General features: G+C 43.3%; 1 protein-coding gene across 1 annotated transcript in view; it reads left to right on the top strand.

Moving 5' to 3' along the window:
* The window catches only part of FAM20C (FAM20C golgi associated secretory pathway kinase), a 54,687-nt gene extending 41,003 nt beyond the window's left edge, over positions 1-13,684 (top strand). The window contains exons 4-10 of the mRNA XM_042828183.1: positions 537-629; positions 2,383-2,498; positions 9,375-9,555; positions 10,139-10,248; positions 11,336-11,417; positions 11,896-11,955; positions 12,534-13,684. Of these exons, the coding sequence (XP_042684117.1) occupies positions 537-629; positions 2,383-2,498; positions 9,375-9,555; positions 10,139-10,248; positions 11,336-11,417; positions 11,896-11,955; positions 12,534-12,786 (895 nt within the window). The 3' untranslated portion in view covers positions 12,787-13,684. The remainder of the gene's footprint in view (positions 1-536; positions 630-2,382; positions 2,499-9,374; positions 9,556-10,138; positions 10,249-11,335; positions 11,418-11,895; positions 11,956-12,533) is intronic.
* Positions 13,685-14,651: the final 967 nt, after the last annotated feature.

Genomic DNA, 14,651 nt, shown 5'->3' with positions numbered 1-14,651 from the left:
TGTTAATGTTCTTTGAAACATGACATGTGTCGTGGCCGTCAAACTGCAATGATCCCATTTCTTCTGAAATGAGAAAAACATGTCACTTTTGGCTCCAAGAAACACAAAGGCAGAGTCGTATTTTAGATAGGAGCTGCACAGCTCCCAGAGATGAAAGAAAAATGTTATTACTTTTGGAAATTTCATAATTACAGTTAATGATAATTTAATGAAATGGCATTGTCTTCGCTGCTATCACTAATGAAATGTTTGAGAGTGATAAAACAGATCTTGTTAAATAGAGCGAGAGCCTTGAGTGGAGGAGCTTGGTGACAGCAGCCTGCATGCACGAGTCTTGGAACCCTATTTTTTGTTACAGTAATTTAAAACAGAACTTGAAATGAAGGCTACATGACAAATAATGCACACACGAAGTATTTAAAGGCCTTCCATTAAGCAAACAATACCGAACCACTGAACAACTCACTGATGTCTGAGTACTGCTTCTTAGGAATGCTAAACCTTCATTAAAACACTTTCCTTGTTTTTCTTTGCAGGCAGACCAGAGAACAAGAAACCCCGCCTGATTTTTTTTATTTCTCAGACTATGAAAGACATAATGCAGAAATTGCAGCATTTCATTTGGACAGGCAAGTAAAATGGATTTGCATTGAAAGAAAAAGTGGAAATATTGCGATAAGTTCATGCATTTGCCCAGCTCTGTGTCTGAATTGCTTTTAAAAAGGGGGAAAATGGAACAAAAGTGGGCAAAAGCCATGAATAAAAGAAACGGAAGGTGATGAAATGGTAGATTAATAATCAGGAAATTGGACTTGTTCCAGGAGTGAGAAACTGAGCAGTAAGTAATTCTCAAAAAGAGAAATGCTCTCAAAAGGAGGCTGAGAAATTAATTTTCTCTGTGATCTGCAAGTGCTTGTGGGGAGTTGCCATCTCCTGGGGAAGAGGTGGCATAAGCACAATGGGAATCTGGCTCACCCCATTCAGCTCCAGGATGGGCAAATCCAAGTGAGGCATGGGGAATCTCCTGAGTGTTCAAAGAGTAACTGCCATAGAAAAGCAGACCAGGCGTCACAGCCCGAAGCAAGGGCTGTCCCATGTCAGGAGGGTATCTGGGACAGGGGACACTGCTGGTCATCTCACGTTCCTGTTAGCTGAAAATGTCCTCCAAGCAGAAATAGTGCAGGCTGTGTTGGAAATGGACAGAGGACGGTCTCAGCCAGCCCACGTTAGGAGCAAGAATTAATTATTAATGAATTACTAACGAAAGGGCTACAAAGCATTTCATTGCACAGGCTGAGTTAGAACTGAGGCTTCCTTCGCAGTCTGCAGTGCCAAGAAAGATCCTTGCGAAAGTTCGGAGCTTTGGGCCACAAATTGTTTAGGGGTGCATGGAGTATTGATGCCTTCTGGATTGATGGTCAGGATGAGGGAACACGTCTGTGGGTGGCACAGAGTAGATTGGCCATTAAGAGCCATCTTGGTCTCATCCTTAAAGGGGTCTTCTGTATTTTAATGTTGACCTTGGTGCTGATCCCCTCTGTTTTATATTTTATATTGCCGTTTTAAGCAGATGGTACTGTAGGAAAAGGCATTAATGGAGTTCCTGCGGGGAGTAACACTAAACATCCACATGCTAAGCAGAAAAAGCAGTTGCTACTCAGTGCAGAAAATCTTATCAGTAGAGTGGACATAAAAATCCCACCTATGGGGAGGCTTTGTGTGGAGACTTTGCTCTTTTACTGTGTCTAATGGCACTGCTTCATAGGGAGTTTTTAATGATCTACTAAAGCTGGAGAGTTTGTAGTTGAGAAAGGCTCTTTCTCCACCCTTTGCCTGTGGGAAAATGTTTTGCTGCAGGGAGGTTGTTTATATTGGTATGAGGGTACTGAAACAGGGAGGAGCAGAAGGAAATAAATGAAACCAGTACTAAGCCCGTCAGGAAAACAAACAAACAAACAAAGAGAAAACTAGTTTTTAGGCTTATTAGATGGTGTTCATGGGAGACAGAGGCTGAAATCCCATTCCTCCAATCCCTAAAACATTGGTGAGCAAAACACATGTTGTGACAACCCTGAATTGGCACCAGGTGAACACCAAGTCCCTCCTGTCTCTTCTTTCTGCAATTTTATGTCACTGTTTTTTCTCATGGGACAGCATGTCTCCACACTGCTCTGTGTCTGCTCCGTACTGTGTAGGCGAGTCAGAGCTGGTAATATTCATGATGCATTTTGTAGGATATTATCAGAAGGATGATCCAATTTACAGCTGACGGGCTTTCTTAAAGGCCCCAGATTAACGTGCCTTAAGGGTGTACTGAACCTTCCTGAAACCTATCACTATCGTTGCAATCCTTTACATAAACTGCCTCTCCTTTTCTCCCAGGATCCTGGATTTCCGTCGTGTCCCACCGGTTGCAGGCAGACTGGTTAACATGACAAGGGAGATACGAGATGTGACTCGTGACAAGAAGCTGTGGAGAACATTTTTCATCTCACCAGGTAGCCTTGGAAACAGCACTGTGTTCTTTCTATCCTGATGAACACGTACTTAGGGGAACGATGTGTAGATTGCTTAATTGCTCAGATATTTCTAATAGAACTGTCTTCTAGACCTTTGAATAAATATAAATGTGGAGACACTGCATACAAAGAAGACTTTATTGTTTTGAATTGAGTGCCTTTCCCCTTGACAAATTATCCACAGAGACAAGCTTTTATTTTCACAAAAGCAATGTACTCAACAAATGTTTTACGCAGAGCAGTTTCTAAAGCAATTTCTTCTGTTTCTCTCAGTTTACCCAAAAGCTTATTACTCAGCCTATTAGTTATTTAGACCTTTTTTTCCTAGTGCTGTGTGAGCTGTCACTTTTGGTGGTCGTATGCATTTGTTTCTTGTTTTTTACTGGAGAACCAAAACCTCCTTTTCTCAGAGTCACATACCTCAGTTTTTATTACAAGAGGAGCCTGAAACAAAATCAAGCAGATGTGTAATGTATCCTGCTTCCAGCTCACATTCACTGCTGCACAGTCTAGAGTAAAACTGATCTGAATTGGTCCCAGCCCTCGAACCTGCTTTGAGGGCTGGCCCAGGAATCATTATCACCCCTGTTTGCAATATTCTTCTCTCTTTCACAACATCTGATGGCCCTAGCCAAGGATTGAGCTCCACAGCATGGGAGCTGTACAAACACGGGGTAAATGTCCATACTGTTCCCAGAATGTACAAAAATAGGGAAAGATAGTCAAAGGGATCCTCTGGGGTGTTGAAATGTTGAGGTTAAGGCTCTAAATTAAGGCACAAAAATACATGTTCAAGTATGTTTGCGGAGAAAGAATATACAGGGAAATGCTAGATGTAAAACCTGTAGCTGTGTCCACAGTGCTTAGCCCATATTAGTTCAGCTGTGTGCAAATGTGCATTCCTGAACTTGTGTAACAGGAACTCTGCAGCAGGAATCTCCAGGGCTCTCTCCTTCACTCGGTGTGCCTGGCCAGCAGCTGCTTAGCCTGGATCCCTGAAAGCAACACCCAAAGCCTTCAGCACAGATTCTCCCATGGCAGCAGCGTGTTACTGCAGCTAGCTGGAAGCAGAGCCTGCTCTGCACAGCATTCTCAGTTAAAGTGTTTATCACACTATTGTGAGCACCAATAAAGTCATTATTGTGGCTGTTATTTTTAGCTTAATATTTATATTTGGCTCTGCAGGATATGGTTGAGCAGACTGTTATTTATTCCAGTAACTACCCTTGTGCAATACATTACACGATTATGAGATGTTTCACCTTCCCCTGTTATACGTGCCCCAGTTGTGCCCATATGACTGATGGTGTTCACAAATGTGCTCTTCAGGCACACTGCATGGCCAGCCAGGCACTTCTCTCACTCCTTTCCTTCTATCTCTCTCCATTTACGTATGTATATATATGCATATAGATATATATATATATTTTTTTTTTGCTTGATTTGTTTTCAAGCAAATAATTACCCATGAAAGATGACCAAAAAATCTTGCAGCTGTTTGTGCGCAGAAGATGTTTTGGCTCATGTGAAATATAAGATGTTTTACTTGCATTTTAGCCAGTGAGACAAGGATTAGTAGGCTTGCTTGCTTTTTAGTCTTCCTGGGTTATACACTGAGGCTTAGGGGTGAACTTGAGTGCTTTCTGAGAATTCCAAAACCATGCTTGTCTATAGAGCAGCTGCAGCCCAGCAGTGCAGAGTGAAAGCTGCTGTTGGATGAAGATAAGGATCTTGTCACTGCAAAATTCCAGACAGCCAAAGGATGATCCAAGCATAATCCCTTATTCAAATTTATTTTGAGGCTTTTGGTAAATTCAATTAAAATATTTGTTGAGCTATGAATCAGGCTTTCCTGGAGAATAAAACATTTAAGCAATTGTTTTTTCTTTTCAATTTTGCATTTTCAGAATCATTATACTATGTGCAAATCATGTTGGCTACTTGTCAGAGCTCTTCCTTCCAAAGCTCCAATTTAATTAGCAGGAGTCTCATTAACATATGCCCGGCCTCCATCTTGTGTTTCATACTGACCTTAAAAGGCAGACATTAATTAATGCCTAATGAAAAAGTGATAAAAGTCCTAAATTAAGCAATTAGTTGTGTGGTGCTACATGGATACTTGCAAGAATCAGTCTGCACACAGCCACTGCACACCAAGCCCCCTCTGGGGTCTGCATCCCCCTCCCCAGCTGTGTCTGCTGACAGTGGCTGCTCATGGGGATGTATTGCTTCTGCCAGCAGTGTGTCCCTATCCACACAACAAGCACTGAGTGTAGTTCATTATACACACAACTCTTTCCCTTGGGCTGGGAGACCATCACTCACAGTGAAAACCCTTCAGGAAATCGTTATGAGCATTGTGACTGCTGACCAATACACGATGTTTTTCCCCGGACTGGCAGGAGGTACATTAGGAGGGACCTTCCTGAATGTCCACACTTGTTCCAGCAGAAATGGAAATGGAGATCTTCCAGGCAGCTCGGGCAGGTGCTGCTGCACAGCACGTGGTGTCCGTCTGTCCTTCCCTGCGAGCAGGAAGGGCTGGGGTCAGGCATTCGGACAGAAAGCAGGTTGCAGAAAAGTGCTCTTCCAGGCAGTTTGGACTGAACATGAGAAATGGAATTAGGTCAGTAATTATTTAAATTAATTTTGCATCCTTTGCAGTAGGGCAGACTGCAGTAGCCCTGCTACTCTTACAAATGAATGGTAATTTGCTAGGAAAAAAGAGACATATTAATGATGTCAGCCTTCGTTTTGGAAGTAATTGAGGCAGCAGCTTAAAGAAATCAATGTTGCACAGCTAGTAAGCACTATGTTTTTCTTCTTATTAACCAATTCCAAGGGATTCTGTTGTGTTTTTTTTTCCTCTCAGCAAACAATAGCTATTCTGAATTAGCTATTATTTTGAGCAGGTAAATGGAAGATCTTTTCATGCATTGCATTGGTAAATATTCAGGGCTCTTTCCAGTACTTGAATTGCACAGGCTTGCTAAATGTCCTCAATTAAGACTCATGCAAATCTCAGTAAAAGAATTGCTCTGCCAAGCAATTTGCTTTAAGGTGTCTCCACTTGTTCCTGTTCTTCCCAAGAAGAGTTATGGTTCAGCTATCAGGGTGATGCACAGAAAATGTGTAGATGAGTACACAGGCACTCTGCTTCTTAATTGTCATCATTAGTTCAAGTTTTGATCACCGAATGTGGTGATTTTTGTTGGATTTCATTATGAATTGTGTCCATCCATCCTCGGATAATGGAAGTCAGACATCTGCAAGAGCACTCGATATTCACTTGCTTCTGTTGTGCTCTGAGGGAAACAGGCTTTTTGTTTGTTTTTAATGAAGAAGGGGTTTACATGTTACACATTCAAAGTATTTGAGCATTTCTGTGTGTGTAAACATCCCTTTCTGCTCTGGCAGTGCTGCTGCTGCCATTGCTGCATGCAGCCCTCGCGGCTGCTCCTGCTGTGCTGCTCTTGGGGCTCTCACTGCCTTCCAAAGGCCATGCCCTGCTCCGTGTGGGACTCCTGTTGAAGCGCTGGGTTTGTGTCTCTGGCTGGAATTTCCCACTCAGCACGCCCCACAGAATGTGGGTCACCTACTTAGGCTTCCAAGAAGCTTGCTGCTGCACCTTGAAGCCCTAAATGAGAGCAGTGTCTATCTTTGGTACCTCTTGATTTCTACAGTTTTAAGAAGCCTTTAAAATGAGCATATTTCCCCAGATAATTTAGACTGCTTCATCTCACTCTCTGTACGTAAGGACCAGGATAGACATTTCAGCATGTCTCTTCTGTATCCATCAAAAAAGTTAATCTTGTTAATAATCACTTGAGATCCAGCACTCTGTCACCTCCACTATGCCCAGAGATCAGATAGAAGTGACGCAGAGTGAGTGCAGTATGTCTGAGAGAACACCAGCTGTCAGAAAAGGCATTATGCCTTTACCTCATGCTTGCTGCCCTAATGACAGGCTGCATCCTGCCGCGGCCGCGCTCCTGTTGCAGCAATGGGGCTCTGTGGGAAAGTCAATAACTGGAGGGGCACGGCAGGAGCAGAGCAGCCCATGTGCCAGCTGTGTCACCCCTCATCAGCAGCAGCGTGACAGTGGAGATAGCCTCCGAGCCTTCCTGAGATTTATCTGGGTTCCAGTGTGTGATTACTGTCAGATGGTTAGTCCCGGTTGCTTCCATTGAAAATACCAAGCAGGGTTTCATTGTTCCCCAAGTTAAATTCCGAAGCAAACTATTAAACACAGTATATATCTTCCCTGCTGTGCAAAATGCTGTGTTTATTATAATTTCTTTTTTTGAAAGGTCAGATTTGCATAATGTGCAGCAGAGGCTGCGATAGCACAGGAGGGGCATATCTGTGTGCCTTTTGCTCACTGCAGAACCCATGCAGCAGCAGATAACTGAGTGCCAGCCTCCTGCTGCCAGCTGGGAAGTCAGGTCACCCGGCCCCTGGGAGATAAATTGTCTCTGGTGATCTAGATAAATAGGAGCGGGTTCCTTCCCTGCACAGAGCAGCAGGTGATGCTGACACAGCCGAACTAAACAGGAGCCCATTGCAGCTTCAATTCCATGCAGACACTGGCTCTGGCTGCAGCTGGGGAGAGCCCTGCCTTCCCACCGTGTCAGCAGGCCCTGGGAAATCAGGCTCTCTTTGTACTTCCTGATTCCTCAGTGCTAGCCTGCAGCAGGCACAGCATCTGTATGTGATTTCTTGTAAACCATCCCTTGTGGCAGCCCGGAGCCCCTTGAAACACTTTGCTTGCAATCACTTCTTTTCAAGGTATAAACCACAGATGTTTTCCCCTGTTCTTTGCTGGCTGAACATATCCCAGCCTCCCTAACCACCCGCCTCCCATCCACAGACCTGCTGCTGCGCGCCGTGCTGCCCGCAGGTGCTCCACAACTCTGCACTTTCATCCTAAGAGGTTTGCAAGGAGGCATGAAGCCCTCCTGGTTTTGCCAGGATGATCAAAGGCAGCCGAGGCACCTGCATTAGCCCAGGGATAAGTTGGGCTTATCCAACTTTATATATAGCCAGGGTTGCACTTCAGGAGCCCTTGTGGAAAGGGAACCCTTGAGTGATCACAGGCTGCAGGGCTATGAGCCCGCAGCTTGCATCGTATTGGGTTTCTTCAGATGTTGACTTTGCACTTGAATTTAGGCTAAGAGAATGAGTGAGGGCTACTGAGATGGTTCTGGAGCGGCTGGTGTACGAGGAGTGGTTCAGCTTTGCTTGGCACGGGGAGGAGAAGCAAGCCTGATCTTCATTTTCTTTTCTCCCAAGTACTTCTCTTTCAGTCATTTTCTGGACTGAATCGGGCTTTAACGTGAGAATGCGAACACACTGTTTGGGCAGGAGTTGTACCTGAGGACAGACTGTGGGCAGCCCTCTGAGCTGTTCTCAACAGAGGGATTTGAAAAATGTGTGCCCAGCATAAAGTAACCACACCTCAATGGACAAATCGATGACCATCAATAGAGGCTGCCAAGGAAACCCTGATTGAAACTGTCAAGTAGTAAATCATCAGCCATTTAGTCTGATTATTTGAGGTAATTCCAGGGTTAGCAGTCAGTCCTATGCAATACAGCTAATTAATGCAATCAAAGCCATAATGAGACCTTATTGCTGCTCCCACTCCTCCCCCAGCTGCAGCCCCACATCATTTCTCTGTTCTTCCTCTTATCCCTGTGCCGTGGGGGCCACATTGCTCCTTGCCCTCTTTGCTCCTTATCTCTTATCCTTATCCCTAATCCTGCATGCCTTGCCAGCCCTAGGCTGGGTTTGCACACATCTGTGGGCTGGGAGGGACAGACATCCATCCATTGATGGGCGTGCTGCGGTGGCAGTGTGGCAGCCTGCCTTTCTGAGCCACATGCAGCAGGCAGAAGCCAACCTCCATCAATACACCAGCCCCCTCTGCCTCATTTACACCTGTTTATTCCTTCTGCAAAGAGAGTAGTTCTGAAGAAATATTTGAGTTTAGAAGGAATTAGGAAGCAAAGTGACTTCTGGGTTTGTGTGCTGCCATAAGAGAAGGGCACAATCTATCTCGAATGACATCTTACGTGCACGCAGTAATTTTAGGAAGAGTTGTTGCACACCAACAAGCCCAGCATCATGCTCTCCTTCTTGGTCATGGTCCTGTGGGAAGGGGTTTTTGTAAAGAGGTGGACGGTTCCTCTTACTGCAGAAAGTGTGGTGGCAACTTTGGGCAAGTCTTAAGGTAACACACATTCCAAAATGTGCTGCAGGTCCTTAGTCTAATGGTTGCTGGGGTAATGTGACTTGTGGAGGAGAACATTTCTGTTTGGGATGTGTGCTGAAAGATTTACATCTGTGCTATTTTCACCTTCTCCACCTCCACATAAGTCTGCATGCTACGTAGCTCTCCTCAGTAAAACTGCCAGTTCTCAACCCAGCAAATAAATGGACGAAATGTTGTTTCATGTTCTTTAAAACATAAGATTAGATTTTAGAAGGTGGCTTAATTTTGGCCATGTGCAGGACTTGGGACTCCAGACACCCCAGTTAGCATAGGGCAACACATGTATGCAAGAGGACCTATCAGTCTGGGGCTGGAAGGAAGAAAAAAAACCATATATTTTGTGGTTTTGGAATATAAATAACATGGAAACAGTCACAGCTCAGCATAGGGCGTGATCCCAGCCACTGAAATAAATCAGTCTTTCTAGTGGTTTCAGTAGAAGAGAACTATGCGTGGTAACAGCGGGTTCTGGGTCAGAGCTTCACTTCTCCTGAAGTTTTTTCACATACAGCAGTGTTTTTGTGAATTCTTGAAAACTAATTTAAGAGTAGGTTTTAAAACTGTTTTCCTTTATTTGTCAGCCAACAACATCTGCTTCTATGGCGAATGCTCCTACTACTGCTCAACCGAGCATGCCCTGTGTGGAAAACCAGATCAGATCGAAGGGTCTCTAGCTGCTTTCCTTCCTGATTTGTCCTTAGCTAAAAGGAAAACCTGGAGAAACCCTTGGAGGCGTTCCTACCACAAGCGCAAGAAAGCAGAGTGAGTAGTACTGAGCAAAGTGCACCTGCAGCAAATGCCAAGAGGAAGAATAAGCAGTGCTTTCTGTATCTCACCTAATGTGCTGTGGTGTAGGAGAACATTTGCAGTTCTTCAGTAGCTCCAACTCCTAGGAAGCGAATACTTACAATTTCAAGGAGCTCTGGACTACAGTCCTGAACCTGAAATGACCTTCAGTGTCACAGTCTCCTTGTGGGATAGATATGTGCAATGGCTTTTGACAGGATGCAATGGGACCTGTATTACGTCCTACCAGAAAAAGAAAGATTCACTGCTATCAGCAGCCTTAAACAAGTCCCAAATATTTTCACTGTATGACTGATGTTGCAGCTGGTCTCCTAAATCCTGAACCTGTTAACCACATAGTTTTCAGTCTTGTGATTTTCTTCCTTTTTCATCAGTCACAATCTTTATTGGTTGCTTGCAATACTGAGGAATCTGCTGCCTCCTCATGCTCCTGCCCTCAGTTGAATACAAGTAAATCCTTGCAAAACAACAATTTTGTTTTTTAATGCTCAGTAAGCTCTGCATGTCACATAAAATATTGAAATATTGGCTTTTCCAGATGGGAAGTTGATCCAGATTATTGTGAAGAGGTTAAACAAACACCCCCGTATGACAGTGGGACCAGAATTCTGGATATAATGGATATGACAGTTTTTGATTTTCTAATGGGTATGTTTCATCTCTTTCAAAAATTAAATGCAACATTTAATTAGAATAAGAACCACTTCTTTCTACACCGTTCTGCGTAGCTCAGCAATTTACTAAAGCACGGCTGAAGCTGCATTTGCAGTATATGCCATTCTAGATGATTATGAGAAAATGCACATTTACATGGTTATGTATTCCCATCAGTGCAGATTAAAGGAACAAAGATGTTCAGGAGTGCACAGTGATAAATGCAGGTCATGCTAGTCTCCTTCAAAGCTGCCAGGGGCTTCACAATTTGCTGTAGTGAGCGCCTTAGCAAAGTTCTGTACAGCTCCTGCATACCCTTGCAAGGGCTGCTCAGTTTTGGCACATTGCTTTCATCCTGCAGTAATATTCCCTGCTGCTTGCTCCACAGACTTGGAGGTTGGGACTGGGGGATGGAGAAGTATTGATTTGTCACAAAGACAACTGTGGTATGCATTAGGAAGGTTGTTTTTCTCTTTTCTGGTTAGCTAGCCTGCTCACAGTAAATTAATTATTAACAAGAATGTAACAGTGACCTATGCCAAGTCTACCCAGAGGTTAACACTGAGACATTTGTATACGTAACCTGCCCTGCCGCGCCAATATCGCTGCAAGGCGTCAACAGGCACACTTGGTCCTTGAAGACAAGTGAGCAAGGACATAGCCTCTGCCATTCCCACTGGTGAGACCTCTGCAGCAGACTGCAGCAGGAGAGGCCAAATCACAGCTCAGGAGCCACATGCGGCATCTAGAAGTGACTCGGGATCCCCACTATGAAGATAAAACTCCAGCTTGGCGACGGTGCTCTACACAGTGACCTTAAAATGGAGATCACGTGGCCATCTGCCATGGATGCCAAAAGCAGTACCAGGAGAATCCTGCTCCATATATTAGAGCTGTAACATTATTTTGGCTTTCCAAGCAGCCAGAAATTTGGAAAGAAGTCCTTAACCAAGAAAAAACAGGGTGTTTGGTTGTGGATCAAATGCATTAGTGAAGTCATATGGATTAACATCCCTATTTCAAGAGTCCATTTCCCCCTGTAAATCTAAGCCTTAACAACAATGGTCTTTTTTCACCATAGGTAACATGGATCGACATCACTATGAAACCTTTGAAAAGTTTGGAAATGAAACATTTATTATCCACTTAGATAATGGAAGAGGGTAAGTACCTTCAATAATCTTTTGAACAATCTTTGGACAAACTATTTACTTCATAGCAGCCATTATGAGACCATTTTTGCATCCAGTCATTTACGAATTATTAGCAATTACTGGTATAATAAGGCAGTATTAGAAGCCCCAAAGCAGAACCAAATTCTTGCATGCTATTTGCTGCTCAGAAACAGGTTTTCCTTGTCCATACCTCATAGTTTATAAGGAGAGCAGCTTAACAGAGAAGAGTACAAAATAAGTATTTGCTTCCCTGTTTCAGAAAAGAAAAACTGAAACCTGCCAGAACTGTGTCATTTGTTCAGAATAAGTGGCTGAACTTGGAGTCCAGATTTTCTCAGTGCCAGTCCAGTTAAGCAGAACATACACAGCCATGAATTTTATGCTTGCATTTCCTGAAATGAAAAGAGCTGTGCAAGCGAGTCTTTAAAGCAGCATTTGTCACATTCTTCTTCTTACCTTTAAATAGGTTTGGAAAATACTCCCACGATGAACTTTCCATATTGGTGCCTTTAAACCAGTGCTGCAGGTAAGTTTCATCTCTGCAGTCATCCTCCATTTTGTACAGATTTTTCAGCTAGTAGGACTGAAATATTCAAGTGTGCCTTCCTCTGCAAACCATGGAGACAGGGGATGCTGTGATCCTGCCCGGTGAGCCTGACCTGAGCTGTCCCTGAGCATTGGCACTGATGGGCTGAAGTGCTTTACTGAATTAAGATCTGCCAGCAGGAGCGTGGCTCTGAACTATTGTGAGAGGCTCTGCTAAAATATGGCTTTATTAAAGCAAAACTGAAAGGGTGAACCGTTCCCTCAGCTGGAGTGTTTCTCAAAGGTGTGTTCCTCAAAGCCAATAGCCAAGAGTTTTGAGGATGAGGGATATCTAGAGCTTCATTTTGCATGACAGCTCCTTCTCTGCAGGCTCCCAAATATCACCAGCCACGTGAAAATGGAAGCAGGGGTTTGGAATATGACGCTGTTTGGTTCTTAGCATTTCAGATCACACAATATTTGTTTGCTACCACCTCTGTGACTCCAAGCCTTTTACCCTCGTTGAGATCAGCAGCGATGAAAACACTGACACAGATTTTTTGTTCCTTTTTCTCTTAGAATAAGGAAGTCGACCTATCTGCGATTGCAGTTGTTAGCCAAGGAGGAATACAAACTCAGTCTCCTGATGAAGGAATCTTTGCTAAAAGATAAAATCGCTCCCATTCTCTACCAACCTCACTTGGAGGCGATGGACAGGCGGCTGCGGATTGTCCTCAAGGCTGTCAGTGACTGCATAGAGAAGGATGGTTATGACAATGTGGTTGAAAATGACTTTAACACTGATGTTAACACTGTTGCGACCGAGAGGTAGTGAAATCGCAAGACTACGTTTTTATCAGCCGAGTAAAGAAGATTCAAAAAGGAAAAGAGAAAAAAAAAAGTCTTGCAAAAGACTGGTATGCCACTTTGTGAATTCAGTGAATTCAGAAACGAGATATAATTGTTCCCAGAGTAGGTATAGTGTAGACTCTGCAAAGGATTGGCTCATTAAGAAAAATAAGTCTAACGTGATGCTTTTCATTAGTTCCCGAGAAGAGATTATGAAGAGGTTGAGAAAACACATCGCCGACAGACTGATAGCAAAACACCTCCTGTCCTTTTTGTATAGCAAGGAGGCCTTTACTTAATATTTTGTATTTATATACGGTATATCTACGAACCCCAGACCTACCTACCAAATCTAACAAAGAGGGACAGCATAGGTTTGTGACTCACACTGTATTTGTGGTGACAGTCCGCTTAGGATGCTGTGTTAACCCTTTAAGTGCTCTAATCCACTGTATCTTATTTAAATTGAACACTTTATTTCCAGCTGTTCGGCATTTAAAGGGTTAAGGCATTACAAACTTTTAAAGGCAAAAAATAATATTATTAATAATAATAATAATAATAATAATACAGTGATTACCAGAGGGGAATTTCACTAATTGTGCATTGACAGGAATACTTGAATGTTGGTTTTACAAAGTGATGTAAAATGACAAGTTGTACTATTTATCCTTAAGGAGGTGGCAGCTCTTATCTTTCTAGACTATCATAGCTGAGCTGCTACTTTTCAACTTTGCTTTTGATAGTTTTGTGTAAATATATACATATATGGGTAAAAAGCTGTTTTCAGCAGCTCTAGGCTTACTTTTGCAGCATTTTTGTGGAATTGTTTGCAACGTGGTAAAAGTGCAATAAAGATATGGCAAAATGTGTAGCCAGCACGTGTAGATGAATTCATTTGTCATTGCAAAACTCATACAGAGCACAGCTTTTCCTCAGCCAAATTATCCAGAAGTAGTTGTTTAAACTGTCACCCCCTTTTGTAGCAACAGCAGGTTGGGCTGAAGCAGGGAATTGGCAGCTAATGTATGTTATAACTCTGCTAAGGACCACAGTGGTAAAAGTAGTTAATCTTTCATAGGAAAACTTCTTTTTTTTTACTATCATTTCAGCATCCCTTCCTCTTGCAATTATAGCTGTAAAAGCAGGCTGTGCAGAGCATCTCAAAAAGACACATTCCCAGTGGGTTTATATGCATCAAATCCTCCGGCTCGGGGAGCAGAAGCCCAAGAGCAGGCCTGAAAATCTCAACCTAAAATATCAATAAATGCAATATTTTCGGGCAAATAGCTTTGAGTCATGCACAGCTGAGCTCAGGCAACGTGTGTTGAGACTTTCAGGCCAGAAGCTAGCTGGAAAGTGTTGGAGAGATGTACCTGACATGTAAAAACATGGCGTGGTACAGGAGGAGTCCCTTACTGCTCCTTTGGGTGGAGGACAGGATTTATTATGACAGTATTCATCGCAGTTATCATTCACAGCTGTCATTTCTTTCATTTTATATCCCTCTTCTCAAGGGTTTGTAAACATACATTTTAAAAGCTTGTAGCCACACAGCCTAGCAGGTAGGCATTGCAGTGTAACCCGGCAGTCTTAACATGATGAGCAAAAAAAGAACAGCCGTACAGTCTTATTCGCTTCTGAAGTTGATATATAATCACTAAAAAACGTCTTTGTTACTGTTTTGTTCCCCATTTCAGTTCCCATGACCCTCACAAACATGGTATGCAAGGAAGACAGAGCAGCTCAGACACTGCAGCTGTCCATGCACTTGGAAAATTGCTGTGTTACCCTGTGGCGTTTTACACTTCCTGAGATCCAGCTGTGGTCTGAGGATATGCTCTGTAA

The sequence above is a fragment of the Centrocercus urophasianus genome, unplaced genomic scaffold (genome assembly GCF_019232065.1).
Source record: "Centrocercus urophasianus isolate 14NV4802_14NV808 unplaced genomic scaffold, USGS_Curo_1.0 seq_29, whole genome shotgun sequence".
NCBI classification, from domain to species: domain Eukaryota; kingdom Metazoa; phylum Chordata; class Aves; order Galliformes; family Phasianidae; genus Centrocercus; species Centrocercus urophasianus.
The sequence above is the reverse complement of the archived record's forward strand: the minus strand, read 5'-3'. Positions and strand labels throughout refer to the sequence as shown.